Source organism: Protomyctophum parallelum (genome assembly GCF_964188405.1).
Source record: "Protomyctophum parallelum genome assembly, chromosome: 22".
NCBI classification, from domain to species: Eukaryota; Metazoa; Chordata; class Actinopteri; order Myctophiformes; family Myctophidae; genus Protomyctophum; species Protomyctophum parallelum.
In genome coordinates, this window is record NC_139714.1 from 27,145,428 (window position 1) to 27,173,066 (window position 27,639).

General features: G+C 46.5%; 2 protein-coding genes across 4 annotated transcripts; one reads left to right on the forward strand and one right to left on the reverse strand.

The window, feature by feature from the left end:
• Positions 1 to 489: 489 nt before the first annotated feature.
• On the forward strand, positions 490 to 8,648 carry tmem243b (transmembrane protein 243, mitochondrial b). 2 transcript variants are annotated; one of them, XR_014571029.1, is made up of 6 exons: positions 490 to 598; positions 5,063 to 5,356; positions 6,317 to 6,367; positions 6,647 to 6,751; positions 7,515 to 7,702; positions 7,909 to 8,648. XR_014571029.1 is itself a non-coding variant. In XM_083794486.1 (5 exons), the coding sequence occupies exons 2-5, from the start codon at positions 5,279 to 5,281 to the stop codon at positions 7,632 to 7,634; spliced, it is 354 nt and encodes a 117-aa protein (XP_083650612.1). In that variant the 5' UTR covers positions 490 to 598; positions 5,063 to 5,278; the 3' UTR covers positions 7,635 to 7,762. The 2 variants fall into 2 exon arrangements, 1 of the variants encoding a protein (XP_083650612.1); XM_083794486.1 differs by lacking the exon at positions 7,909 to 8,648 and having other exon boundaries at positions 7,515 to 7,762.
• Positions 8,649 to 14,299: 5,651 nt separating this feature from the next.
• dmtf1 (cyclin D binding myb-like transcription factor 1) lies at positions 14,300 to 27,129 on the reverse strand. Of its 2 annotated transcripts, none has more exons than XM_083757656.1 (16): positions 27,042 to 27,129; positions 26,761 to 26,853; positions 26,151 to 26,170; positions 25,579 to 25,699; positions 24,547 to 24,623; positions 23,721 to 23,878; positions 22,766 to 22,798; positions 22,538 to 22,647; positions 21,821 to 22,049; positions 20,453 to 20,604; positions 19,547 to 19,747; positions 18,854 to 18,927; positions 18,454 to 18,642; positions 17,577 to 17,777; positions 16,896 to 17,028; positions 14,300 to 14,491 (listed from the first exon to the last, which is right to left on the reverse strand). In XM_083757656.1, the coding sequence occupies exons 2-16, from the start codon at positions 26,819 to 26,821 to the stop codon at positions 14,457 to 14,459; spliced, it is 1,794 nt and encodes a 597-aa protein (XP_083613782.1). In that variant the 5' UTR covers positions 26,822 to 26,853; positions 27,042 to 27,129; the 3' UTR covers positions 14,300 to 14,456. The 2 variants fall into 2 exon arrangements, with proteins under 2 accessions (XP_083613782.1, XP_083613783.1); XM_083757657.1 differs by lacking the exon at positions 26,151 to 26,170 and adding an exon at positions 26,338 to 26,357.
• Positions 27,130 to 27,639: the final 510 nt, after the last annotated feature.

The window sequence follows — 27,639 nt, forward strand, 5'->3', positions numbered from 1 at the left end:
AACAACTTGGATCAGAGATGTAGTGGAGCGAGTATAAGTACACTTTTTGGAAATTGGACATACCGTACTCAAGTAAAGTAGAAATACCTCAACATTGCACAGTACTTTTGGTAAATGTATACTACTTGTACTTTCAGCAGAAACTAGTAGTATTAAATAAGAAGTTGATCATAGGACAGCCAGACAGACAGAAGTCGGCTCAATGCCGTGAACTTCCCTTTAACGCTTTTTGACGCCGCCTCGGTCCCTGTTACACCAGAATTGGTGCCCTATCGAATACTGTCACTTATAAAGAGGTGTCCGTTTTTTATTTGTGGGGGGGAGAGAGGGAGAGAGGGAGAGAGAGAGAGAGAGGGAGAGAGGGAGAGAGAGAGAGAGGGAGAGCGAGAGAGAGAGAGGGGGAGATTGAGAGAGAGACAGTACACAGAGGAATCATTATTCTACGGGTCACCAGAGTGTGTGTAACAGCGAGCCTCCCCTTTAAGGTGCATTGAGCTGCATTCAGCCTCACAGCAGAAGTTACAGTCAGAGTGTCAGTCATTATTAAAGCTCTTTAATGACTCTGGTGGTTAACTAATCAGCAGGAGGAAAACCTCAGGTGAGTTAGTGACTGTTAACTAGCTGTTCAACCAATTAACCAGCCGGTAAACTGTTATAGTAGATAGTAGACACTGGCTTTATAACCTTTAATGCTTGGTTAGCTTAGCAACGTTAGCATGTCTGTCTGTATAACCTGCTAACCACAACAACATAGTGTGTTTGTTGGCCTAGCAACGTTAATGCTATTAACGTTTATTATTATTATTATTATTATTATTGCTATAAATGTATTATAATAACTGACACAGCAGAGCGGTTCATAGAAACAAAAGGTTATTTAAAAAAAAAGTTGTGTAGCTTTACTGCTGTTTTTGTAAACACAGTTTTTTGTTGTGCTTCAGGAAATCAGTCAGTTTGTTGTTTGTTTGTTCAGTTTGTTGTTAAATCAATCATTATTATTATTATTATTATTATCATGTTGTGTAACTTCTAACAACACCACGACAGAAGTTGTTAACAATGTAGGCTATGTGGTGGTGAATCATCAGTGCTGTATGAATGTTCATAATAATAGTAATAATAATAATGTAATAGTGATAAGGTTGTTAGTATAAGTCTTGTTTCCTTGATGTAGTGTCAGTATTGACCAACTAAGACTGACAGCTGGCTGGCTGGCTGACACTGACAGCTGTCACTGTCGACAGGTTGTTTAGTTAAGAGCAGTGTTGTTTTTGACAATTTTAGTCATTTAGTCACCTTGAATAGTTTTCATTTAGTTTAAGTCACATTTTAGTCACCCGGAATGTCTTAGTCTAGTTTTAGTCGACTAAATATCATAGGATTTTAGTCGACTAAATCTACAGTTGATTTAGTCGACTAAAATGTATTTTGGCGGGCCTTGATGCCGTCGTAATGACGGTTTTTACACTTGTTGAAAATAGCAGATCTACAAGCTTGATTGTTGTGAGCTGCTATATTGAGCATGCAACCAAGTGTTTGTTTAGTTAAGAGGGGTTTTCTGTACCTGTTTTGTAGGCCTACCTTCTTGTATGCATGTATTTTACGCTCTGTGATTTCTTTCCCCTTTGTAATGTAATGCCACGGTTCTCAAAGTGGGGTCCGGGGAGTCTGTACTGTGATAAAGGCCAGTAGGTTGAGGTGACAGTGTAGTCTATAGTCTGTACCGTGATAAAGGCCGTCGGTTGGGAGGTGACAGTGTAGTCTGTAGTCTGTACCGTGATAAAGGCCGTCGGTTGGGAGGTGACAGTGCAGTCTGTAGTCTGTACCGTGATAAAGGCCAGTCGGTTGGGGTGACAGTGCAGTCTGTAGTCTGTACCGTGATAAAGGCCAGTCGGTTGGGGTGACGGTGCAGTCTGTAGTCTGTACCGTGATAAAGGCCAGTCGGTTGGGGTGACAGTGCAGTCTGTAGTCTGTACCGTGATAAAGGCCAGTCGGTTGGGGTGACAGTGCAGTCTGTAGTCTGTACCGTGATAAAGGCCGTCGGTTGGGAGGTGACAGTGCAGTCTATAGTCTGTACCGTGATAAAGGCCAGTCGGTTGAGGTGCCAGTGCAGTCTGTACTGTGATAAAGGCCAGTAGGTTGGGAGGTGACAGTGCAGTCTATAGTCTGTACCGTGATAAAGGCCAGTCGGTTGAGGTGCCAGTGCAGTCTGTACTGTGATAAAGGCCAGTAGGTTGGGGTGACAGTGCAGTCTGTAGTCTGTACTGTGATAAAGACCAGTCGGTTGGGGTGACAGTGCAGTCTGTAGTCTGTACTGTGATAAAGGCCAGTCGGTTGGGGTGACAGTGCAGTCTGTAGTCTGTACTGTGATAAAGACCAGTCGGTTGGGGTGACAGTGCAGTCTGTAGTCTGTACTGTGATAAAGGCCAGTCGGTTGGGGTGACGGTGAGGTGACAGTGCAGTCTGTAGTCTGTACTGTGATAAAGGCCAGTCGGTTGGGGTGACAGTGCAGTCTGTAGTCTGTACTGTGATAAAGGCCAGTCGGTTGGGGTGACTGTGTAGTCTGTAGTCTGTACTATGATAAAGACCAGTCGGTTGGGGTGATGGTGAGGTGACAGTGCAGTCTGTAGTCTGTACTGTGATAAAGGCCAGTAGGTTGAGGTGACGGTGCAGTCTGTAGTCTGTACTGTGATAAAGGCCAGTAGGTTGAGGTGACGGTGAGGTGACAGTGTAGTCTGTAGTCTGTACTGTGATAAAGGCCAGTCGGTTGGGGTGACGGTGTAGTCTGTAGTCTGTACTGTGATAAAGGCCAGTCGGTTGGGGTGACGGTGTAGTCTGTAGTCTGTACTGTGATAAAGGCCAGTCGGTTGGGGTGACGGTGTAGTCTGTAGTCTGTACTGTGATAAAGGCCAGTCGGTTGGGGTGACGGTGAGGTGACAGTGTAGTCTGTAGTCTGTACTGTGATAAAGGCCAGTCGGTTGGGGTGACGGTGTAGTCTGTAGTCTGTACTGTGATAAAGGCCAGTCGGTTGGGGTGACGGTGTAGTCTGTAGTCTGTACTGTGATAAAGGCCAGTCGGTTGGGGTGACGGTGCAGTCTGTAGTCTGTACTGTGATAAAGGCCAGTCGGTTGGGGTGACGGTGAGGTGACAGTGCAGTCTGTAGTCTGTACTGTGCCTGTCATCATTCCTGGCTGTCTGCGTCATGGTCGAGGCCACTATCAGCCTTGTGTAATTCCGTCAGGCTGCATTCCGTATATAGTATGTCCCTAAGCACAAGTTAAGACAATAGAACAGTGCTTTGCAACCTTTTTTTCATTTATCAGGGAAGGACCATTGTTTAGTCTTTAGTGGGCATTAGAGCCACGGACGGACCACCGTTTGATGACATTTAGCCTCTCGAGTGTTATATTAATTATCTCCACCACGTTTTTTGAATCTGCCTCAGTCCATAGTGGGTTTAATCCAGAGCGATTTACAGTAAGCGAGCAACAACACGTGGTAATACATCAGATACATATAAATAGTCATCTAGGATGATCACAAGCAAGCCGAGAACCTAACTAACATTGTGAGCTTGTAGATCGGCTATTTTCTAAATATATATATCGTTATTTTTATACCTTTTTTAGAACTTGTTCTGCACAATGAGTACTAATTTAACTTTTAAGTATATTTTGATAAAACTAACTTTGGTATACCAATAAATATTACCAAACACACTTTTACACACTTAAATATAAAATATAAAAAGTTATACTTTTAGCTATAAAAAAATATCAGATCTACAAGCTATTTACAAGCTCACAACGTTGTGAGCTTGTAGATCGCCTATTTTCAGCAAGTGTAAAATGTGACCGAAACTGAATGAAAGCTATAATTCAAGAGACTATGACTAAAAGTAAAAAACAACACTGCTCGTGTGAGGCAGGGTTGGTGCTTTTCACATTTCACAACATGGATCAGATCCTTCTGTAATATAAGGAGCTTCTAGTGGATCACAAGGAACCAGGCGGATTTCAGCCGGGGGGACGCGTTTACGCAGCGCTATAATGAGGCTCTTGTTTTCCCCTCTCTCTCTCTGTGTGTGTGCGCGTGCGTGTGTGTGTCTGTGTGTGTACCTGTGTGTGTGTGTGTGTCACTCTTTGACCCAGATATACAGAGAGACGGTAGCATTTATTCTCGTATCAGCTGTTTTCTCTGTCTCTCTCTAAAAAACTGCTGCATTAGCTCAGTGGGAGGTCCACTCGTGTTTATTGTGAAATCGTCTCATTTGACCAGGATACTGGTACACGCAGTGCACACACACTAGGGCAGGGGTCGGACTCCTCAACTAGAAATGCTGAAGGTCCACTAATCATTTTTTTAAAGACTAAGGTCCGGTCCCATGAGCGCAGCGCGGGCAGTGGAGAGCAGGCCTCTATTCCTGTTTAGTAAAGTCACACCAAGGCAAGCTTATACAAATCGGATACCCTCGTCCCAACCAACCAATACGGGGGTGCATATGGAGTATGGAAATAAAATGTTTCACAAATATTCCCCTCCAAAAATTCACTGCAAATGAGAGGTATTGTGTTGAGGCACAAAGAACACTTGTATTTTGTCAAGTTTCAAATAAATAAATAATAATAATTTTCCCAGGGTCCACAGAGAGGTGGACAACTTCTTGATTTCCGTTCACACATTTAATTAAACAATAAACAACAGTTTTGAACACAAACGAGTGCTGAGTGCTGTAATTGTAGGCCAAGTTTGCTGGTTAAAGGGATCACGACATTAAAAATGTAATTCCTGACCTGAGCTCAATTTATTTTGCACCCAATAATAAACCTGAACTTTAAACATTCACTATCAGTGATTCTCAACCTGTTTAAGTCCATTTGGTTCCAAACTTTCATTCCTCCCTCAAGGACCCCTTGGGGGTCCCCGGACCCCACTTTACATAGCATATATGTTGTTAGCTTAGGCTTCCAAACGTTTACGGGTAACTTAAGGTATCTTCCAGATTGGTCGAATCAGCTGTCAATCAACGCTGCTTTCTTCTTCTTCTTCTCTCCCTCCACAGGTGGAGGGAACCACCAGCAGCAACAGCAGCTCCCCCTAGTGGTGTGGGGGGTGGACCCGCCATGCGTACAGTGGTGCACGCGACCTTTCCGTTGTGATCCTGGAGGAGGTCGGAGGTCAGGGAGGGTGGCGGCCGCGGCTGTGGCTCTATAGCATGATGACGCACTTACTCCCCGCGTCCACGAGGAGGCGCTGTCGTTGAGAGAGTTCTGCCACGATGGACGACTTCACCACCAGAACCTACGGAACCAGCGGATTGGACAACAGGCCTCTGTTTGGAGAGACCTCCGCACGGGTCAGTATACTGCGTTCTGATTGGAGGAGAGACCTCAGCACGGGTCAGTAGACTGCGTTCTGATTGGTGGAGAGACCTCAGCACGGGTCAGTAGACTGCGTTCTGATTGGTGGAGAGACCTCAGCACGGGTCAGTAGACTGCGTTCTGATTGGTAGAGACCTCCATACGGTTCAGTATACTGTGTTCTGATTGGTGGAGAGACCTCCGCACGGGTCAGTATACTGTGTTCTGATTGGTGGAGAGACCTCCGCACGGGTCAGTTCTGATTGGTGGAGAGACCTCAGCACGGGTCAGTATACTGTGTTCTGATTGGTGGAGAGACCTCAGCACGGGTCAGTATACTGCGTTCTGATTGGTGGAGAGACCTCCGCACGGGTCAGTTCTGATTGGTGGAGAGACCTCAGCACGGGTCAGTATACTGCGTTCTGATTGGTGGAGAGACCTCAGCACGGGTCAGTAGACTGTGTTCTGATTGGTGGAGAGACCTCCACACGCATCAGTACTTAACACCCCGAACGCCCGCGGTTATTTAATCCATCCAATCAGAGCGCCCAGCGGTTTATAGCAGCGGAGAACATTTAGCGACGGACCGGATGTTATCCCGGATGTGGCTGAAGTAGCTAAATGTAACCAAAACACTCTATAGAGGCGATCGACAACAAAGGGAGGTATGATTCATTCTAATGCGACTATAGCGACGGGACCGCGGTGGGCCGTCTAACGCAGGATCTTTTCTTAGAATTGGACGGAATGATTTAGATCATAGAGTTATTCACGTTTTAAGATTTTCGGTCTCATCCGCTAAAACGGGGGAGGAACATTTTCGATGACGCCCCAACCGGGAAATAACATTGAATGTTGGAGTGGTGGAGCGATGCGATCGGTTTTGATATCAATAAATCTCCGTCCTTTTATTAACCCATTTTTAACCCTCTCTCTCTCTCTCTCTCTCTCTCTAGGACCGTATCATTAACCTGGCCGTGGGGGGCTTCACGTCTCTGGTGGTCCTGGTGAGTGTACAAAAAACCAAAATGTGGAGATCAGAAAAATCTAGAGATCAGACCACACTGTCTATAAAGATCAGGGACGTCCGTAATCAGACGGACGTCCGTAATCAGACCATTGATTACGGACGTCCGTAATCAGACGGATGTCCGTAATCAAGGATAGATCGGATATTTAACATAGGTCAAATGCCACCCATGCCGTTTTACATTTCTGACTAATAACAGGACTGGATCAATGAATGGTATTCAATCAATGAATCTCTCTCTCTCTCTCCTCTGCAGGTGACGGTGATCAGCTCGTTTGTGTTCCCCTCCATCCCTCCTCTGCCTCTCAACGTGTTCTTCTCTGTGTGTATCCTGTTGACCTGTGGATCCACGCTGGTGCTGGTACGCACACACACACACGCACGCACACACACACTCACCCTGGAGCGTTGTCCAGGGTGTTTTAGAGAAGGGAGAAGAGTCTGGGACGTGTGGAGCGTTGTCCAGGGTGTTTTAGAGAAGGGAGACGAGTCTGGGACGTGTGGAGCGTTGTCCAGGGTGTTTTAGAGAAGGGAGAAGAGTCTGGGACGTGTGGAGCATTGTCCAGGGTGTTTTAGAGAAGGGAGAAGAGTCTGGGACGTGTGGAGCGTTGTCCAGGGTGTTTTAGAGAAGGGAGAAGAGTCTGGGACGTGTGGAGCGTTGTCCAGGGTGTTTTAGAGAAGGGAGAAGAGTCTGGGACGTGTGGAGCGTTGTCCAGGGTGTTTTAGAGAAGGGAGAAGAGTCTGGGACGTGTGGAGCGTTGTCCAGGGTGTTTTAGGGTGACGTGTGGAACGTTGTCCAGGGTGTTTTAGAGAAGGGAGAAGAGTCTGGGACGTGTGGAGCGTTGTCCGGGGTGTTTTAGAGAAGGGAGAAGAGTCTGGGACGTGTGGAGCGTTGTCCAGGGTGTTTTAGAGAAGGGAGAAGAGTCTGGGACGTGTGGAGCGTTGTCCAGGGTGTTTTAGAGAAGGGAGAAGAGTCTGGGACGTGTGGAGCGTTGTCCATGGTGTTTTAGAGAAGGGAGAAGAGTCTGGGACGTGTGGAGCGTTGTCCAGGGTGTTTTAGAGAAGGGAGAAGGTTATATCCTTACGGCGGAGAATTAACTTCTGTACCCTCTCCCCTCCTCCAGATCTTCTGGTACCGTCAGGGCGACTTGGAGCCAAAGTTCCGGAACCTCATCTACTACAAGCTGGCCTGTGTGGTTCTGCTGTGTCTGTGTGCTAACCTCTACTTTCATGGAGTCACGTAGGGCGAGAGACCTCTACTTCCATGGAGTCACGTAGAGAGAGAGAGAGACATCTAATTCCATGGAGTCACGTAGGGCGAGAGACCTCTACTTCCATGGAGTCACGCAGAGAGAGAGACCTCTGCTCACATGGAGTCACGTAGAGAGAGAGAGAGACATCTACATCCATGGAGTCTCGTAGGGCGAGAGACCTCTACTTCCATGGAGTCACGTAGAGAGAGACATCTACTTACATGGAGTTACAGAGAGAGAGAGAGAGACCTCTACTTTCATGGAGTTACAGAGAGAGAGAGACATCTACTTACATGGAGTCACGTAGAGAGAGAGAGATGTTTTAGCCACAGACCAAAGACTGAACAATGGTTTATTCCCTTATTAATTAACACACACACACACACACACACACACACACACACACACACTTAGTGACACGCACAGTCGCACACTCAAAACCCACGTTTTTAAAACACAACTCTTCACCAGCGGGACCAACGAGGACGCCCCCCTCCCCCCCAAACCAACGACCAATGGGCACGTCTGAAACCTCCAAACCAACGACCAATGGGCACGTCCGAAGCCTCCAAACCAACGACCAACGGACACTCGAAACCTCAAATTTCACCACGAATTAAAATCTCTGCCATACGATGTATTGTGACGTATAATGTATAATGTGATTGTGATGCGTTTTTAATTTCATTAATTAATTTCATTGGCTATCGCCTGTTCGCCCGCTATCACTGCCGTTTCGCCGGTAGTCGCCACTAGGGGTCCCCACAGGCAAATAAATAATGCACTTCCGGGAAAATTGGTCTGGCTTGTCTTCCGCTGTTTAAAACGCACTGCGAGACGGTTTTATTTTACCCCATTCAGGACGGGAACCCCTTTCTGTGTTTTAACCCATTTAGGACTGACGACGTAATTTAAAAACAGTTTTCTGAAAAACCTTATGTTTCTAGTAGCCTGGGGTCCACCTATGCTTTCTATGGCATAGGCAGCTCCCAGCAGGATCCGCCGGGAGAATCTAGACACAGCTGTACGACATGGACTCGGTCCCAGACTTTTTCTTTCCTCCCTGGAAATAAAAACGTCTGGGTTTCCGAGGCTACTATATAGGTGGTTCTCAATATTTCATGTCAAGGACCCCAAAAATTATATGTAATATGCCTCCGCCGACCCCCATCTGAAAATATCTTGTTCCAGGGACCCCCCCCAGAAGCAACGATTTGAGTTAAAATGTTCACTCTGTAACAATATATATTCAAAGATCTGAGGCACATTTTCACGATTTTTCTAAAATAGCAGACCTACAAGCTCGTAGCGCGGCACCGAGTGGCGCGCTAGATCTGCTTTTTTTCAATAGCTAAAGCATAACATAATTCTTAAAACACCAAAAGGGGTTCCCGCCCAGAATGGGTCAAGCATTATGTTATACTTTAGCTGTCAAAGTGCAAAATCATTGACTATTATCCCATTCTGACCTGAGATCAGATTCATACGAGGTTTCCACTGGACACACACTGGTCTGATTATAAATGGACCGTCTCTGGAACAACATGTTTTCCAGATGGGAGGTCGACGGCCGATTACGGATCACTTTTAGGGTCCTTGACATGAAATAAATGTGGAGGACATTTCGTTGTACTTAATTGTTGCAATGACAAATAAAGATCTATTTATCTATGAAATCAAATAGTTTGAGCACCACTGATCATAGAAACAGGAGGTTTTCTTTCTTCAAAAAACTGTCAGGTGACAATTTGTAGAATCAGCTCTCAGTCCTGAATGGGTTAATCACACACCCCCCCCCCCCCCCCACAGAAGCCATATATGACCATATTTGGGCTTTTATGACGGACTCGTGTCTTTGCGTTCTGTTTTACGACCAGAATGTAGTTTTTATTTTATATTTCATCGATACAGCTTTAGTTGTAATCAGGATACATGGATGTATTTTATACACACACACACACACACACACACAGTGGTGGAAAAATAACTCAAATATTTTTACAGAATGAAGTGCTTAATGTAGGTTTTGTAATAAGAGTCAAAATCTGCAAAGTAACTTAAAGTTTACACATAAATGTAGTGGAGTAAAAAGTACTGGAAAATGGAACAAATACCTCAAAATTGTACTTAAGTAAATGTACTTATATAGTTACTTTCCACCACTGTGTTTTACACAAACGGGTAGTATTTGTAATCCGGATTACAAGGATTGCCTCTTAATACTTTTTGGTGTAAAAACTTCAAACTTCAGACTGTTTTTTGTGATGAGAATTAACTCACTCACTCGGAGTAAGTTGGAGAGCAGTGGTTTTCAACCGGGGGTCCTTGAGGGGGTTCCAGGTGGTCCCCAAGCTGGGGGTCAACCAGGGGTCCTTGAGGGGGTTCTATTTTGGGCGGGAACCCCTTTTGGTGTTAGCATTATGTTATGCTTTAGCTATTGAAAAATAGCAGATCTACAAGCTCATAGCGCGCCACCGAGTGGGTCGAAGAACGACTGACATAGAAACATAGCTTTTTCAGAAAACGGTCAGGATGTAGAAGACATTTTTAGAATCTGATCTCAAATTAGAGAATAGAGGAGAATTGTAACTTTGCTGTTGTCTCTGAGTCTACCACAATCAATCAGTGATGGAATTGTGGACAAAATCTGGACAACAGAATATTCTTTAGTTTTGGGTTCTGAGAGGCTAAATGTCATCAGATGGTGGTTCCGTGGCTCAGATGGGTCTGAGAGGCTAAATGTCATCAAACGGTGGTTCCGTGGCTCAGATGGGTCTGAGAGGCTAAATGTCATCAAACGGTGGTTCCGTGGCTCAGATGGGTCTGAGAGGCTAAATGTCATCAAACGGTGGTTCCGTGGCTCAGATGGGTCTGAGAGGCTAAATGTCATCAAACGGTGGTTCCGTGGCTCAAATGCAGAATAAATAAATAGTGGACCTTGTTATGAAATATAAAAGGGTTGAAAACCACTGCTATTGGGTGTGTGTTCTTCGCCAACATTACAGTAATGTTAAATCACGTTAAAACACACACACACACACACACAACATTCTCTGTCTTCACTCTCTCTCTCTTTCATATCATGTGATTATTATGAACTGGTTCACTTCAGATCAAAGTGTTTACTGGTTTTATGACCCGAGACGATTTAGACGTGGAATTAATTAATGATCACTTTGTAGCCAAAGCTTCAATCAATGCCACACACACACGCAAAGCCATAAGTCACGTTCATAGCATGGTTGCTGAGAATAGCAGATCTACAAGCTCACAGTGTTGGGAATGTATCTAGTAAACCCATTACTTATAGTCATATTATAACCTTTTTTCCAGTAAATAGTGATAACTAATTACTTTACTTTATGAGTAAATAATATATTTTACAAAAGTAACTAGTTATTACCCTATTGTGCTGAATATAATTTTTCCAATGGAAATATCCTAAAGAATGTCCTATAATTGTCCTATAATTATACTTGTTGGGGCGAAAGTATGAGTAACCTTTCCAACACTGCTTGTAGATCTACTATTTTCACAGGTTGAGAACCACTGTTTTAAGCAATACTCCACACGCACGCACATACACACACGCACGCACGCACACACACTTTAAGCCAGTCGTCTCAGGCCAACTGCAGCAGCACTGCAAAACCACAAACTCAGCCACTGAGGTCCTGCCACAAGGGGGCGCTATGCTATGCAGCCACATGCACCCCCACAGACACACACACACATATACACGCACGCACACACACACACACACACCCTGGCCCTGAGGGACTCCGCTGTACTGCTGTAGTGCAGAAACAGAAGACATTCGGGCACGGGGCCCTGAGGGACTCTGCTGCCCAACAACACTGTGCACGTGTACACAGAGAGTTTTATTTGTGATGTTCTCACCGCAGCCTCACGATGGAAATAATATCAATATCAATGAAGTATTTGAAATAAAAAACACACTTCTGTTTACAGGATCCTCTGGAATAAATGTTGTGTGTTTCCCCCCCCCCCCCCCCCCGTCGTTCCTTCCTGATCACCCGAGGAGGAACCTTTAGTTTCTACACACTTAGTTCCTAATTCAAAATAAATTCAAACACTTTCAAGATTAATTTTTTCTTTAAATGGTAAGAAAATATATAGCAGATGTACAAGCTCTCAGTCACTGCTATATGACAATTATTAGATATCTATCACTGATATCATTATATGACTGCTTCCACTACTATTATAATGAACTATTTGAATTACTATAATGAATAATGTACTCCTGTCAAGGAATTTGGGGTTAAACATTTAAGAAACACCTCAAGGCGACCTTAGGGCAGTTGGTAAACCACAGCTGTGGTTTGGAAAACACAGCTGTGGTTTACTGTGCTCTCTTATCTGTTGTAAATCCTTATTGCCTTAAGACGTTCCCATGTTAGGGGTTGCCTCAATTGATTGTCTTTTCCTCTTTACTGACTGAGTTCCCGATACAGATTTCATGGACACTCCCGGGGGGAATGCATGTGTCGAATTTGAAGTCGCTGGGGCAAAGGGTTCTCGACTTACGTGCATTACACACACACACACACAGTAGGATTAGCCTCAGGACTAGAGGGTTGAACTAACAGTCCAATACATAAATCATCTCATCTTGTGATGTTTAAGAGCAGAAATGTTTTTCTTTCTTTTACTGAAACCCACTGACTCTCCATCACAAGACTCGTTTAGTTCATGGAACATAATTCTTGTAGATCAGCTGACACAAATATGACCTCAGAGGCTACGCGCGCGTGACCTCATCATCATATGACCTCAGAGGCTACGCGCGTGACCTCATCATCATCATATGACCTCAGAGGCTACGCGCGTGACCTCATCATCATCATACTACTCACTCGTGTGAAGTAAGTGGTGCAACTCTGTGTGGGGGTCCCCGGGGGGGTCTCCGGAACTTCTAGACCCGCCCAGGGTGCCGGCCTTTGGTGACGAGCCGCCCCTGCGTCCGAAACGGTTGAGAAAGGACAGAGTTACCGTGTGGGGGTCCCCAGGGGGTCCCTGTACTGTACTGTACTGTACTGATACACCTGAAATCATCATATATACAGTTAATATTCTTCAGGGCCTGTGTTGAAAGCATCCTATTATGGTGCTGAGACATGGACTATGAAGGAATTACAAGACCGGCTTGATGGCACATATACAAGACTGTTAAAAACATTTCCTGGAAAACTCATCCAACCAGAGAGCAGATCTATGGTGAACTGCCACCAATAACAACAACCGTAGCACGTCGTAGATTTTAGTTTATTTTTTTATTTTTAGGCTTCATGATCACAAATTGCACACAAGGCCAATATAACAATAAAGAAATCACTCACACATTTCATGATTTCATACATTCCAAAAACATTTAAAAAAAATTGCGGAAATCGCTGATCTACAAGCTTACAACGCGTCACAAAGTGACACGTTGTAAGCTTTCATTGCTGCTATTTTTTTAAATTATTTTTACATTTTTGGAAAATGTCGAATGACGATTACGCAAAAATAGTTTGCGAATATCTTCAAATAATTGCGATTACGGCCTACCTAAACCTACCGTGCGATAGAGGTCTACAGCTGTAGTAAAACATAAAAATAAAAATAAACTAATATGAATGACCGTTGAGCAGATCGGAGTTGAGTAAATCAAATAATTTATTGCGTCTGGCGAACATTTAACACACTTCAAGCCACCACGGAGAATAGTCGTTCCACGTTATAGAACTGCATTTGTGTCGGCGATTTGTGAACAGCTTTCCTCCGAACACGCGTCGCTATACGGACGCACACTCCATGACACCGACCACCGCGTGAGAAACAGATTTTACAAAGCGACAAAGATGCTGTGATCTTCGCATCTTTGCATCTGCCTCGTGCGAACGCAACATCAGCGAGAACTCACTGACACTGTGGAGAGACCCAGAGCAGAGCTAATAGAGAGCCAGAGATGGTGGAGTCGAATCAAATGATTCCCGGGCGCGGCACGGCTGCAGCTCAGCGCTCCTTGGCTGCAGCTCAGAGCTCCTTGGCTGCAGCTCATAGCTCCTTGGCTGCAGCTCACCTCTTCTTGGCTGCAGCACAGCGCTCCTTGGCTGCAGCTCACCGCTCCTTGGCTGCAGCTCACTGCTCCTTGGCTGCAGCTCACTGCTCCTTGGCTGCAGCTCACCACTCCTTGCGGGAGGCTGCAGCTCACCGCTCCAAGAGATGGGTCAAATACGGAGAACAAGTTTTACTGCGGTAACGTGTGTGACAAATCGTACGACATTGACTTTGATGTTGATAGATGTTGTTAGAGGTTCTCAACTGAGAGGTAAACTAGAGTTTAAGGTCCTATAGCTGAGAGGTAAACTAGAGTTTAAGGTCCTATAGCTGGGAGGTAAACTAGAGTTTAAGGTCCTATAGCTGGGAGGTAAACTAGAGTTTAAGGTCCTATAGCTGGGAGGTAAACTAGAGTTTAAGGTCCTATAGGTGGGAGGTAAACTAGAGTTTAAGGTCCTATAGCTGGGAGGTAAACTAGAGTTTAAGGTCCTATAGCTGGGAGGTAAACTAGAGTTTAAGGTCCTATAGCTGGGAGGTAAACTAGAGTTTAAGGTCCTATAGCTGGGAGGTAAACTAGAGTTTAAGGTCCTATAGCTGGGAGGTAAACTAGAGTTTAAGGTCCTATAGCTGAGAGGTAAACTAGAGTTTAAGGTCCTATAGCTGAGAGGTAAACTAGAGTTTAAGGTCCTATAGCTGAGAGGTTCAGAGAGAGGTTTCTGTTCCAGTCGTTCTAGAAGGAAAAACTGTTCAGTCCGAGACTTCCTGGTTCTCCAGGATGGGATCTGAGAGAGAGAGAGAGAGAGAGAGAGAGAGAGAGAGAGTGAACACAGTGTTAATTTTTATCACTAAAGTTAGACAGTAATTCAGACAGCATGTCAGGGAACCTCATGTCAGGGAACAGTGGACCTCATGCGCCATTAAGTTCCTATCTTTTCCTCTTACATTTCTTCCTAAGTGAATTCCTAAGAGAAGTCCAGTCAGATTCATGAAACGTTCTTAAGTAGGCAGAATGTTCTTATGATGATGAATCCAAATCCTCGTAACTTGAAGGGGTGTGGCCCGTTCATTCAAATTATCATAGGTAGACGCCCCCACCTATCCTAATTAGCATCCTAATTACCATAGGGAACCGCCCCACCAATCCCATATAAGGCAATGGGAATTCACTTTCCTACCTGTGTTCACCCAGGTGGGTGTGGTTTTGCATGACTCCATGGCCTTGCCTGCAGTCACACCTGTGTGCAGGGCCGCTTTTTGGATAGTGCGAATGGTGCTGCCGCACAGGGCCTCGCGCCAGGCAGCTTTTTTTTTTTTTTTTTAAGAAACACTTTCCATCTCAGAGTCAGAGCTAAAATAGGCAGGGGTGGTTATTAGCGCTACGCACGGCGGCTAGAGGCCCTGAGAGTTCTCCCTGAAAAATATCGCATCGCAGATCGCAGCCCGTTCCGTCGCAGTTGATTTTTCACCTATTTAAGCTGCGGTCGGTTTGGGGCCGCTCACAAACAAAACGACTTGTGAAAGTGAAAAGGTATGCTGTCATGTCATGTAGGACTGTGTGTGGACAAAAACATTTTTTTATTTCAAATAATTAGTCACGCATGGACCGACGACCTGTCTCTCTCTCTCTTTCAGTCTCTCTGTCAGTCCAGTCAGTCAGTGTCATGATTTCACAATTTTCTAATTGAATTTTGAATTTTGATCGATCACAAACTGTCTGCAGGCAATCAAGCAAATGTGATAACAAATAACAGCAACACAAGCAGCTGTTCATTTTACTTTTATAACCAGTAACTTGAGCTGCACTGCCGAGCAGACTGGTTGGGTGATGGTTTCTGATTATATCAGTTATGATCAGGGCAACAGGTTTGTGTTCCATTGGTATTAGTTGTAGAGTAATACATAGACATGTTAAATTGCTCATATAGATCATCAGACAGTGTCAGCCCCAGAGACCTCCTGTGACAGCTTGCTTGACATGACTCATGTCATGTTAACTATAGCTTCCTTACAACAAATAAAATAACATAATGTGGAGGACCACAATCTCTGCATTCACACTGTTAAGCTGCTAAATTAGGCAGTGCATGTCAATTTCTTACTCATTGGAGATGAGAACCTGGCATAATATTTGTATGAAAGTGAAGGCAAAAGTAAGTATTAATTAATTCATTAATTAATTCAAAAAACATTGTTCCCCCCCCCCGACATATCGCACAGGGCCTCGCATTTCTCCCAGATGCCTCTGCCTGTGTGAGATTGCAGCACACGTACTGTAAATCACAGGACCTCACACACTCAATAAAGTTGAGTGAAGTCAAGAATACCTAAACCTAGTACTGTGGAGGTACTGAAGTGAACAGAATTTTTCATATTTTCAATATTCATTAATGTATTTTATTATTTATCTCACAATAGTCAACTTTCACCACTAGACAATGTAAATGTGCTGAAATTAGCATATTATACACATGTCATGTTCAGAAGTAGTGGATAGTAGTGGATATAAAACATTTTAACACTGGAGGGTCGATATGGAGGGGATTTAAGGCAGCAACTGCTTGGTATGTAATGGTGAAGAAATAGGGTTGTTGAGGGTGATATAATAATAATAATAAAACTTTATTTGTATAGCACCTTTCATGACATCAAATGCAGCTCAAAGTGCTTTACAGAACAATGGAGAATAAAATAAAAGCAAAGCATAAAAGAAAAGCAAGGCAACGACATTAAAAAACAAGCAGTGCAATACAGTGAGGACATGAATAACACAAAATATAAGATCACTTAAAGGCATATGGTGGTGCAAGGGGTGGGATAGGGGGGGGGGGCTTGCAGGTAGGAAGCTTACAGGAAAATGGAGGTGGTGGCTGTCGGTATATGGGGTGGGGGTGTATGGTGGGGGATGATGACGGGTGGGGTGGGGGTTATGTGGTGGGTATGGTGCGTTTGTTTGGGTTGGGTTGTACACGCTAAACCAGTGGTTCTCAAACATTTTCATGTCAAGGACCCCCAAATTGACATGCATTCTGCAGACCCCCATATGAAAACAAATTCCGCTAGGGAAATGTTTTGAAGATTTATCAAAATGTTTTGGGATCCCAAAACCTTCTTAAAAACTTCCTAAGTGGGTCTAAGAACTTCTTAAGAATGTAGACAGATCATTTGTGTGTGCGTGCGTGTGTGTACCTGTTAGTGTGCTGCTGATGTCCGGGGCAGAGACGATCATTCCAGAATCCAGTGAATCCACCACGGATGTTACCTCCACCTCAGATGATGACGACGAACCGACCACGACCACCTCTATGGTGGAGCCCAGTGCCTGACAGGCAGACAGACAGGCAGACAGACAGACAGACAGACAGACAGACAGGCAGACAGACAGACAGGTTATGATATAGTACATCATGATGCGTTGTAGAGCTTGTAGATCTGCTGTATTTAGCCGCAGAAGACCTCCATCTGAAAATATCCTGTGCCAAGAGACCCCCGTACGAAATGAGCAAATTAAAAAATAAATAACGGTATGAATAATTATTTATGTACATATCGGTATGATATATTTTCAAATAACCACCGTATGTTAACCCATTCTGACCTGAGATCAGATTCTAAAAATGTCTTCTACATCCTGACAGTTTTCTGAAAAAGCTATGTTTCTATGTCAGTCGTTCTTCGATTTTTCAAAAATAGCAGACCTACAAGCTCGTAGCGCGCCACTCGGTGGCGCGCTATGAGCTTGTAGATCTGCTATTTTTCAATAGCTAAAGCATAACATAATGCTAACACCAAAATGGGTTAAAGTGTTGCTATCTGGGGACCCCCTGGAAGGCGGGTCCCCGGACCCCACCGAGAACAGCCCGTGTTCACCTCGTCAGTGAAGCCGTCCACCATTGGCTCCTCGTGGCTCTCCGTGGCAACGCCCTCCGAGCCAACCAGGAGGCTCGTCGCGTCCTGGCCCCGCCCCTCCGTCGTCAAGACCAGCTGCGATTGGCCGAGCGGATCTGAGGAGGCGTGGTCTGAGGTGACCGTCTGTATGATGACCCCGTCGCTGGAGCAGAGACCCTCGGCCTGACGCGCGCACGCACGTACGCACATGCACACGCGCACACACACACACACACACACACACACACACACACACACACACACACACACACACACACACACACACACACACACACACACACACACACACACTTGTATTACTGAGGACATTTTTTATACATTTAGCTGTCTTTTTAACCGTAAGCCTGAAGCTTTTATTTCCATTTCTGCTTTTATATGCACGACTGTAAAGACGAAACGGAAGTAGGGAGGAGCCTTTACTTCCGCTTTATCACTTAGCTTCCGTTGCTCCAGACTGTATGACGGAAGCATTTATATTTTACTAATGATCAGAGCTTCTGTTGCTCCAGACTGTACGACGGAAGCATTTATATTTTACTAATGATCAGAGCTTCCGTTGCTCCAGACTGTACGACGGAAGCATTTATATTTTACTCGTGATCAGAGCTTCCGTTACTCCAGACTGTATGACGGAAGCATTTATATTTTACTCGTGATCAGAGCTTCCGTTGCTCCAGACTGTGTGACGGAAGCATTTATATTTTACTCGTGATCAGAGCTTCCGTTGCTCCAGACTGTATGACGGAAGCATTTGAAAATTGCGAGGCAACACACGCGCACACACACACACACACACGCACGCACACACACACACACAGACACACGCTTGCTCGCTCACCGACAGACTGTGCAGAATGATGTGGTCGGGCGAGGAAGGGGAGGAGCCGGTGGCGAGGGTCACCGTGCCGCTGTTGGTCAGGGTGAGGGGAAGGCCCTGATTGGTGGAGAGGCTGAGCGGCAGGCCCTGATTGGACGAGGTCTGGAGGTAGTAGGTCCCTGGAGTTCCGGTTGGCTGGAGGTGGAACGACTGCGAGAGACAAGATGATTAATTTCATTCAATTGACAACAATTTATCAGACGCTCTTAATCCAGAGTGATTTACAGTAAGCAATAACAACACATGGTGATACATCACATACATTTTTCCATTTCTTCATGACATTACTAGAAAGAAAAACATAGCATTTTGTTGCGTGTTTGTGTGCACGTGCGTGCGTGTGTGCGTGTGTGTCACTCACAGGTAGGATCTCAAAGGTCTGCAGAGCTCCAGTGTTTAGTGTGATGGTGTCACTGTCACCCACCGTCCCTCCATCTGACAGACAGACAGGTTAGACAGACAGACAGACAGACAGACAGACAGACAGACAGACAGACAGACAGACAGACAGACAGACAGACAGACAGACAGACAGACAGACAGACAGACAGACATAGAATAAATCAAGACTTTATACAAAGACATGAACTGTTGACTCTATCTCTACCGCTACCTGTTAGCATAAACCCCAGTTCCCAGTGAACCCCCCCCCCCCCATTAAATAGTTTGAGAACCACTGACATAGAAACATGAGGTTTTTCAGAAAACTGTCGTGATTTAGAAGGTAGCCTATTTGTAGAATCGTCATGGGTTAAAAAATACATTCTGAAACGTCTATGAGGAAAAAAAAAAAAATACCAGATCTACAAGCTCATATGAGCTCATATGAGCTTGTAGATCTGGTATTTTTCAATAGCTAAAGCATAACATAATGCTTTAAAACACCAAAAGGGGTTCCCGCCCAGAATGGGTTAATCTTCCGGGCCATGAAAGGGGGCGGGACTAAGGGAGGAGCCATACCCAGTCCTCCTATTGGTTCGCCGATCTGCCCCGACGTCCAATACGAACACGGCGTTGTCGTGTCGTGTCGTGTGATTGGACAGCCGTCACTCACCCAGGTGCGTGATCTGCAGCGGGATCTGCAGCGCGGCCAGCGGACCGGAGGCGTGGCCTCCTCCTCCGCCCGCCTCCTCCAATCGCGTGACTCGGATCTGGAGAGAAGGGGCGGGACTTCCTGCTCCGGCCGCCGCCACCGTCGTTATCGTCTGAGAGGATTCTGATGATGTCATCAGTTCTAGGAGACCTTTCAGTAGGACTGATGTGGATGTGCACGCACACACACACACACACACACACACATGCGCGCACGCACGCACACACGGATGCACGCACACACACGCACACACACACGCAAACACACGCAAACACACACACACACACACACACGAACACAAACAAAATTTAAAAGACTATGACTAAAACTAAATTAAAAATTCTCTGTCAAAATCAACCTTGGAGTGACATCACGTTACAGAGTGGGCGTGCACAACAGTGGTTCCCAAACCTTTTCATGTCAAGGACCCCCAAATCGACACTAATTAGCCCCAGGGACCCCCATTTGTAGAGATATGCCAGGGACCCCCATTTGTAGAGATATGCCAGGGACCCCCATTTGAAGAGATATGCCAGGGACCCCCATTTGAAGAGATATGCCAGGGACCCCCATTTGTAGAGATATGCCAGGGACCCCCCATAAGAGAAGATTTTTACGGCTCTAGCAGTGATTTTCAACCCGTTTAATTTCAAGGACCCCCAGTTTGACATGCATTGATTAGTCAAGTCCCATTTAATGGCATTTCTATCTCTGGGATCCCCAATTTATAATGTAAAATCAATGTTAATTTAACTCTGAGAGTGTACATATGGAACCAAATGGCCTGTTAGGGTCCATTTGGTTCCATTTGACCCCTGGGGGTCCCCAGACCACACTTTGGGAACCACAGGCAGAGTGGGCGTGTACCTGTGAAGGGGATCTCCTTGTGATTGGATACTTGTCTCTTGATGCTCCACCACTTGGACCTCAGCCACTGAGGAGAGCGCACGGAGCTCCACCCCCCCGCTAGCTCCTCCCACTTCAGCTCATTCTCCTCATCCACTTCCACGTCGGAGATCCTGAACGCACGCACACACACACACACACACACACACACACACACACACACACACACACACACACACACACACGCAGTCACTCACACACGCATGCACACACATTTCCCGTCAGTTTGTGTGTTTGTCGGTTGGTTGGTTGGTTGGTCGGGCACGTGACATCACCATGTGTGTGTGTGTTTGTGTGTGTGTGTGTGTGTGTGTATGTGTGTGTGTGTGTGTGTGTGTGCAGGGCCGCTTTTTGTGGGTAGTGCGAATACGATACGATACGAGGTGCGAGGTGCGCGATGCGAGGCGCGCACCTTAAACAATAGCGGAGAGAAAGGCATGCTTGGATTGGTCTTTATTTAAAACGATAAGCATTGAAGCAACAACTGTTGCAGCCTTCATGAAAGCAGTGACGCACAAATAATTAGGCTTAATAAAACATTCGACCGTAACAAGTCAACTGCCTGACGCAGGCATTACCTCTCAAAAAAAAAAATATATAGCCTATAATCAAAGCTTCACTTCCGATTGAAACTCAGATGTGAAAACACCAAAAAAAGCACCAGTCCTGGAGCTCCAGGCGCGCTAATTTGCGCCGCGGTCTACGCCGCTCTCAGACCCTTCCGACGAGGCTCTTTCTTGGGGTAGAAAAGTGTGGATGACCGCGGCTCAAATTAGCGCGCCTGGAGCCCAGGAGGTCAGGGGCTTTTTCCCCTGTCCCATTCGTGAAATTTTTCGCCACACTTGGGCCATCCCGTATATGATACGCCAATTTCTTGTCACATAGTTGACACTGTACACCACTTGTTCTTTGTTCTCCTTGCATATTCTAAAATGCAACCACACTTTAGATTTATTTTGTGGTGGCATGAGTGCAGGCTGCTGTGTGTGTGTGTGTTGACTTCCTTGTTGTTACCACGAGTAGTGAGGGGGAGAGGGGAGGAGGCGTTGCGGTGCTGCGAGGCGCGAGCATGGCTCGCGGACCAAATGGGGCCGTCTCGCGGACCAAAAGCGTCCGCTTTTTTTTTTAATGACTATTCGATTCAAAATGTAAAAATCGATTCCCGTGCGTATCGATTGAACATCGATTAATCAGAGTTAGTCAGCCCTAACGCGCACACACACACACACGCGCGCACACGCACGCACACACGCACACGCACACGCACACGCACACACACACACACACACACACACACACACACACACACACACACACACACACACACACCTGCGTACGAGGCTGATGTCATCGTCCTTTGTCCAATCGGTTCCTCCGCTGTGTTTCCAGTTCAGGTAGTTGAGCCACTTGGAGCGACACTGCTTCTCTGAGCGCGTGCGGACCTGCTCCGCCACCGTGGCCCAGGACACGCCCCCTGTGACCGCCACGCCCGCAGACACGCCTGCCATCTCATAGACCACCTCCGAGAGGCGCTGTTCCTCCGCCTCGCTCCACTTACCTGAGAGAGAGAGAGAGAGAGAGAGAGAGAGAGAGAGAGACATTATGAATGAATGAATGAGTGTGGAGCATTGTCCAGGGTGTTTTAGAGAAGGGAGAAGAGTCTGGGACGTGTGGAGCGTTGTCCAGGGTGTTTTAGAGAAGGGAGAAGAGTCTGGGACGTGTGGAGCGTTGTCCAGGGTGTTTTAGAGAAGGGAGAAGAGTCTGGGACGTGTGGAGTGTTGTCCAGGGTGTTTTAGAGAAGGGAGAAGAGTCTGGGACGTGTGGAGCGTTGTCCAGGGTGTTTTAGAGAAGGGAGAAGAGTCTGGGACGTGTGGAGCGTTGTCCAGGGTGTTTTAGAGAAGGGAGAAGAGTCTGGGACGTGTGGAGCATTGTCCAGGGTGTTTTAGAGAAGGGAGAAGAGTCTGGGACGTGTGGAGCGTTGTCCGGGGTGTTTTAGAGAAGGGAGAAGAGTGTTTGTGTTACCTGTGTTACACATGTTTGTGTTACCTGTGTTACACGTGTCCTTCATCAGTCGACAGCGGTCTTTGACGGACGACGCGCTTCGGCCCAGAGCTGCTCCGATCGTAGCCCAGTCGTTACCATGCTTCTGTCTGAGGCTGAGCACGCACACACACACACGCACGCACGCACGCACGCACAAAGGGTACAAATGGTAAAGACGTTTGCATGCCACATTTTTCTTTTTGATTTATGGATGTACAGATTCATACTCACGCTTTTAGTTTCTCTATCTCCTGAGGCGTGTACCTTTAATATGAACACAGGAATAAATAATTAGATTTTACTGTTTATATAGTTTATATATGAAGACACACACACACACACACACACACATTATTAATTATTAGTTTATATATGAAGACACAAACACATTATTCATTATTAGTTTATATAAGAAGACACACACATACACATTATTAATCACAAATGAAAATGCAGTCTTGTAGTACGTACTTGTACCACAGGGGGGACACTGGGGGGTGTTTAGGGTGTGAGGTCACGGTACATACTTGCCCACATGGTTAGTGTTTAGGGCGTGAGGTCACGGTACATACTTGCCCACATGGTTAGTGTTTAGGGTGTGAGGACACAGTACATACTTGCCCACATGGTTAGTGTTTAGGGTGTGAGGACACGGTAGGTACATACTTGCCCACGTGGTTAGTGTTTAGGGTGTGAGGACACGGTAGGTACATACTTGCCCACGTGGTTAGTGTTTAGGGTGTGAGGACACGGTAGGTACATACTTGCCCACGTGGTTAGTGTTTAGGGTGTGAGGACACGGTACATACTTGCCCACATGGTTAGTGTTTAGGGTGTGTGGACACAGTACATACTTGCCCACGTGGTTAGTGTTTAGGGTGTGAGGACACGGTAGGTACATACTTGCCCACGTGGTTAGTGTTTAGGGTGTGAGGACACGGTACATACTTGCCCACGTGGTTAGTGTTTAGGGTGTGAGGACACGGTAGGTACATACTTGCCCACATGGTTAGTGTTTAGGGTGTGAGGACGCGGTACATACTTGCCCACGTGGTTAGTGTTTAGGGTGTGAGGACACGGTACATACTTGCCCACATGGTTAGTGTTTAGGGTGTGAGGACACGGTAGGTACATACTTGCCCACATGGTTAGTGTTTAGGGTGTGAGGACACGGTACCGTACGTACTTGCCCACGTGGTTGCGGTTGTCGTACATGCGCAGCACTCTGCGGTAGACGGCGAACAGCGGCCGGTTCAAACCCCACGCCACGCTGCGGTAGAAGTCCTTCCTCTCCTCCTTCGACATCTCGAAGATGATCTCAGCGGGATCCTCCATGCCTCGACCCTGGAGCACGCACACACACACGCATACACGCACGCACGGATGCACACACACACGCATGCACGGACGGACGGATGCACACACGTGCACGCACGCACGCACACACACTCACGGACGGACGCACACTCACGGACGGACACGCACAAACACACACGCATGCACGCACGGACGGACGCACACGCACGCACAGACAGACACACATACACGCACGCACGCGCACACACACACTCACTCGTGCAAACACACACACACACACACACACACACACACACACACACATACATACACAAACACACGCAACAATTAGGACAGGAGCACAGGGAAGCATGGGGGGGAAGAAAATCACACCCGTGTGAAGTGAGGGGCGCTCTTATCATCGCACATCATCATGACGTACAGTAGACATACAGTAGACATATACAGTAGACATACAGTAGACAGACACTATGCCTGTTTACTCAGACACTGACATAACGTTCTCCATTCATTGTCAATGATGGGAATTTAATTAGTTTAAGACATAGTTTGTGGACGGTAACCAAAAGCTGGGTGTAGGTTTCTGAGGAGCTTATAGCGCCCCTTAAAGGTCATAATGGATTATAACTGCATTTATAATGCATTATAAAGAGACAGAGAGAGAGAGAGAGAGAGAGAGAGAGAGAGACATTTACCTTCACATATCTCTCAATGTTGCTCATGAGCAGATCAATCTCTTCTTTAGACCACATGCCCTGCTTCCATTTATGACCTAGAGACAATTTACAATTTAGGCATTTAGCAGACGCTCTTAATCCAGAGCGACTTACATTAAGCAAGAACAAAAAAGCATGGGAATACATCACATAAGAACATTTATCATGAAACATGCGTAAGTAAGCTAAGAAAGTAACAGTGGAATATCTATATGATGAAACTATACATATAAACTATACATCTATACTACTATGCTATACTTATGTACTATGATGTGCTATGACTACATACAATGCAATTATAGTGCTGTCTACATAACATGCTATAATTCTGTATCAAATGCTATCTACGTCTACAGAAATGCTATCTAAGGGGGTGGGGTAAGTGCTACGGGCCATGATGGATTCTGAAAAGGTGGGTTTTCAGACTACGGCGGAAGATTGGGAGTGATGCTGAGAGAGAGAGAGAGAGAGAGAGAGAGAGAGAGAGAGACATTGTGAATGAATGAGAGAGAGTCTGGTAATGCGAGACTACTTCTCCTGGAAAGGAGCCAGCTTAGGTTGTTCGGGGCATCTGGTCAGGATGCCTCTCGGGCGTCTCCCTAGAGAGGTCCTCGACGCACATCCCACTGAGAGGAGACCCCGGGGCACACCAAGCCGCAGTTGGAGGATTCACATAAAATCACTGGCCTTCACTTCACATCACTGGTCAGGATGCCTCTCGAGCGTCTCCCTAGGGAGGTCCTCGAGGCATCTGGTCACGATGCCTCTCGGGCGTCTCCCTAGGGAGGTCCTCGACGCACGTCCCACTGGGAGGAGACCCCGGGGCAGACCAAGGACCAGTTGGAGGAAACACATCGACTCACTGGCCTTGGAACGTCTCGGGATCCCCCAGGAGGAAGTCACTAATGTTGCTCTGGAGGAGAGGGAAGTCTGGAGCACTCTGGTGGAGCTGTTGCCCCCGCGACCCGACTACGGATAAGCGGTTGAAGATGGATGGATGTGCAGTACCTTTATTGGCCAGCGTGTCTTTGTCCTCTTTGGTAGTGAACCAGGCCTGACTGACTGGAATCACTTCATCATTGCGACCATGAGGGGGCGTCAGAGAGCCTTCATCCTCCTCCTGCAAGATCTGCACGCACGCACGCACACGCACACACGCGCAAATTGTACTTTTACGCCACTACATTCATTGGAAAGCTTTAGTTACTTTGTAGATTTTAATTATTATTACAAAACACACATTAAAACACTCTGAGCGCTCAGGACGGAGTTCTCCGCCTTTTCAATTAGTAACGCCCAGCACTCAGGACGGAGATTGATCAAAAAGCACGGAGATTATTGAGATCAAAGCCGATCGCATCGCTCCACAGGCTGGGAGCGTCTGTTGCGCAACACTGGATGTTATTTTCCGGTGGGACGTCATGCCCCCCCCCACCCCCCCAATTTTAGCCGACAAGATCGAAAATCTTACTCTTGATCTAAATCATGCCGTCGCTAGTCGCGTTACAATCAATCATACCTTCTGGTGATGTCACTGTACCTGAATCTGAGCCACGCCCCCCTCTGTGATGTCACTGTACCTGAATATGAGCCACGCCCTCCTCTGTGATGTCACCGGCCACGCCCTCCTCTGTGATGTCACTGTACCTGAATGTGAGCCACGCCCCCCTCTGTGATGTCACTGTACCTGAATCTGAGCCACGCCCCCCTCTGTGATGTCACTGTACCTGAATCTGAGCCACGCCCCCCTCTGTGATGTCACTGTACCTGAATATGAGCCACGCCCTCCTCTGTGATGTCACCGGCCACGCCCTCCTCTGTGATGTCACCGGCCACGCCCTCCTCTGTGATGTCACTGTACCTGAATGTGAGCCACGCCCCCCTCTGTGATGTCACTGTACCTGAATGTGAGCCACGCCCCCCTCTGTGATGTCACTGTACCTGAATGTGAGCCACGCCCCCCCTCTGTGATGTCACTGTACCTGAATATGAGCCTCGCCCCCCCTCTGTGATGTCACTGTACCTGAATGTGAGCCACGCCCCCCTCTGTGATGTCACTGTACCTGAATCTGAGCCACGCCCCCCTCTGTGATGTCACTGTACCTGAATCTGAGCCACGCCCCCCTCTGTGATGTCACTGTACCTGAATATGAGCCACGCCCCCCTCTGTGATGTCACCGGCCACGCCCCCCTCTGTGATGTCACCGGCCACGCCCTCCTCTGTGATGTCACCGTCTGCCGTGGCCGTCATCGTCACCTCAAAGCTCTCATCGTTCTCCGACACTACGAGAGAAAGAGAGGACAATATGTGATCATAATAATAATTAATTACATTATGATCACATATTCAAATGAAATTCGTAATCATAGTGATGTAGTTGTTCAGTTGAGTTGTAGTCACATCATATGCGTGCATCTGTACAGTGTGCGTGCGTGCGTGCTGCGTGTGTGTGCGTGTGTGTCTCTCTCACCCGGTAGAGTGACTACAGTGAACTGAGCAGAATGGTCCTGATCTGCTGTGCTGAGACGCAACCTTTTCTGGAGGGGAGAGGAGTCCTCATCGTCTACGCATGCACACGCACACACACGCACGCACGCACGCGCACGCACGCGCACGCACACGCACACACACACACACACACACGCACACACACACACACACGTACACGCACAAGGTTATTTTCAGTCACATCACTGTAATCATGGTTTCTATGGACCTCATTCACAACAGCGTTTACCGCTCGTGCGGGCATTCTGACCTGAGATCAGATTCATACGAGGTTTCCACTGGACACACACTGGTCTGGTTCAAAAATAGCAGACCTACAAGCTGACCTATCATGACGCATGATGCTAACACCAAAATGGGTTCCCGTTCAGAATGGGTTAAACTCGGCTCATTTCCACATCTACTCCTAGATGGCGGTGTAGCCGCGATCAAGGCATGCGTATATTTATTCAGAAGGCTTTAGTCTTCATGCTGAATCAATTAATATCTAATAATGTATATTGATCACGTGCATGCGGACGCCACACACAGAATAGCCTAGTAATAATAAAGGCTTGATG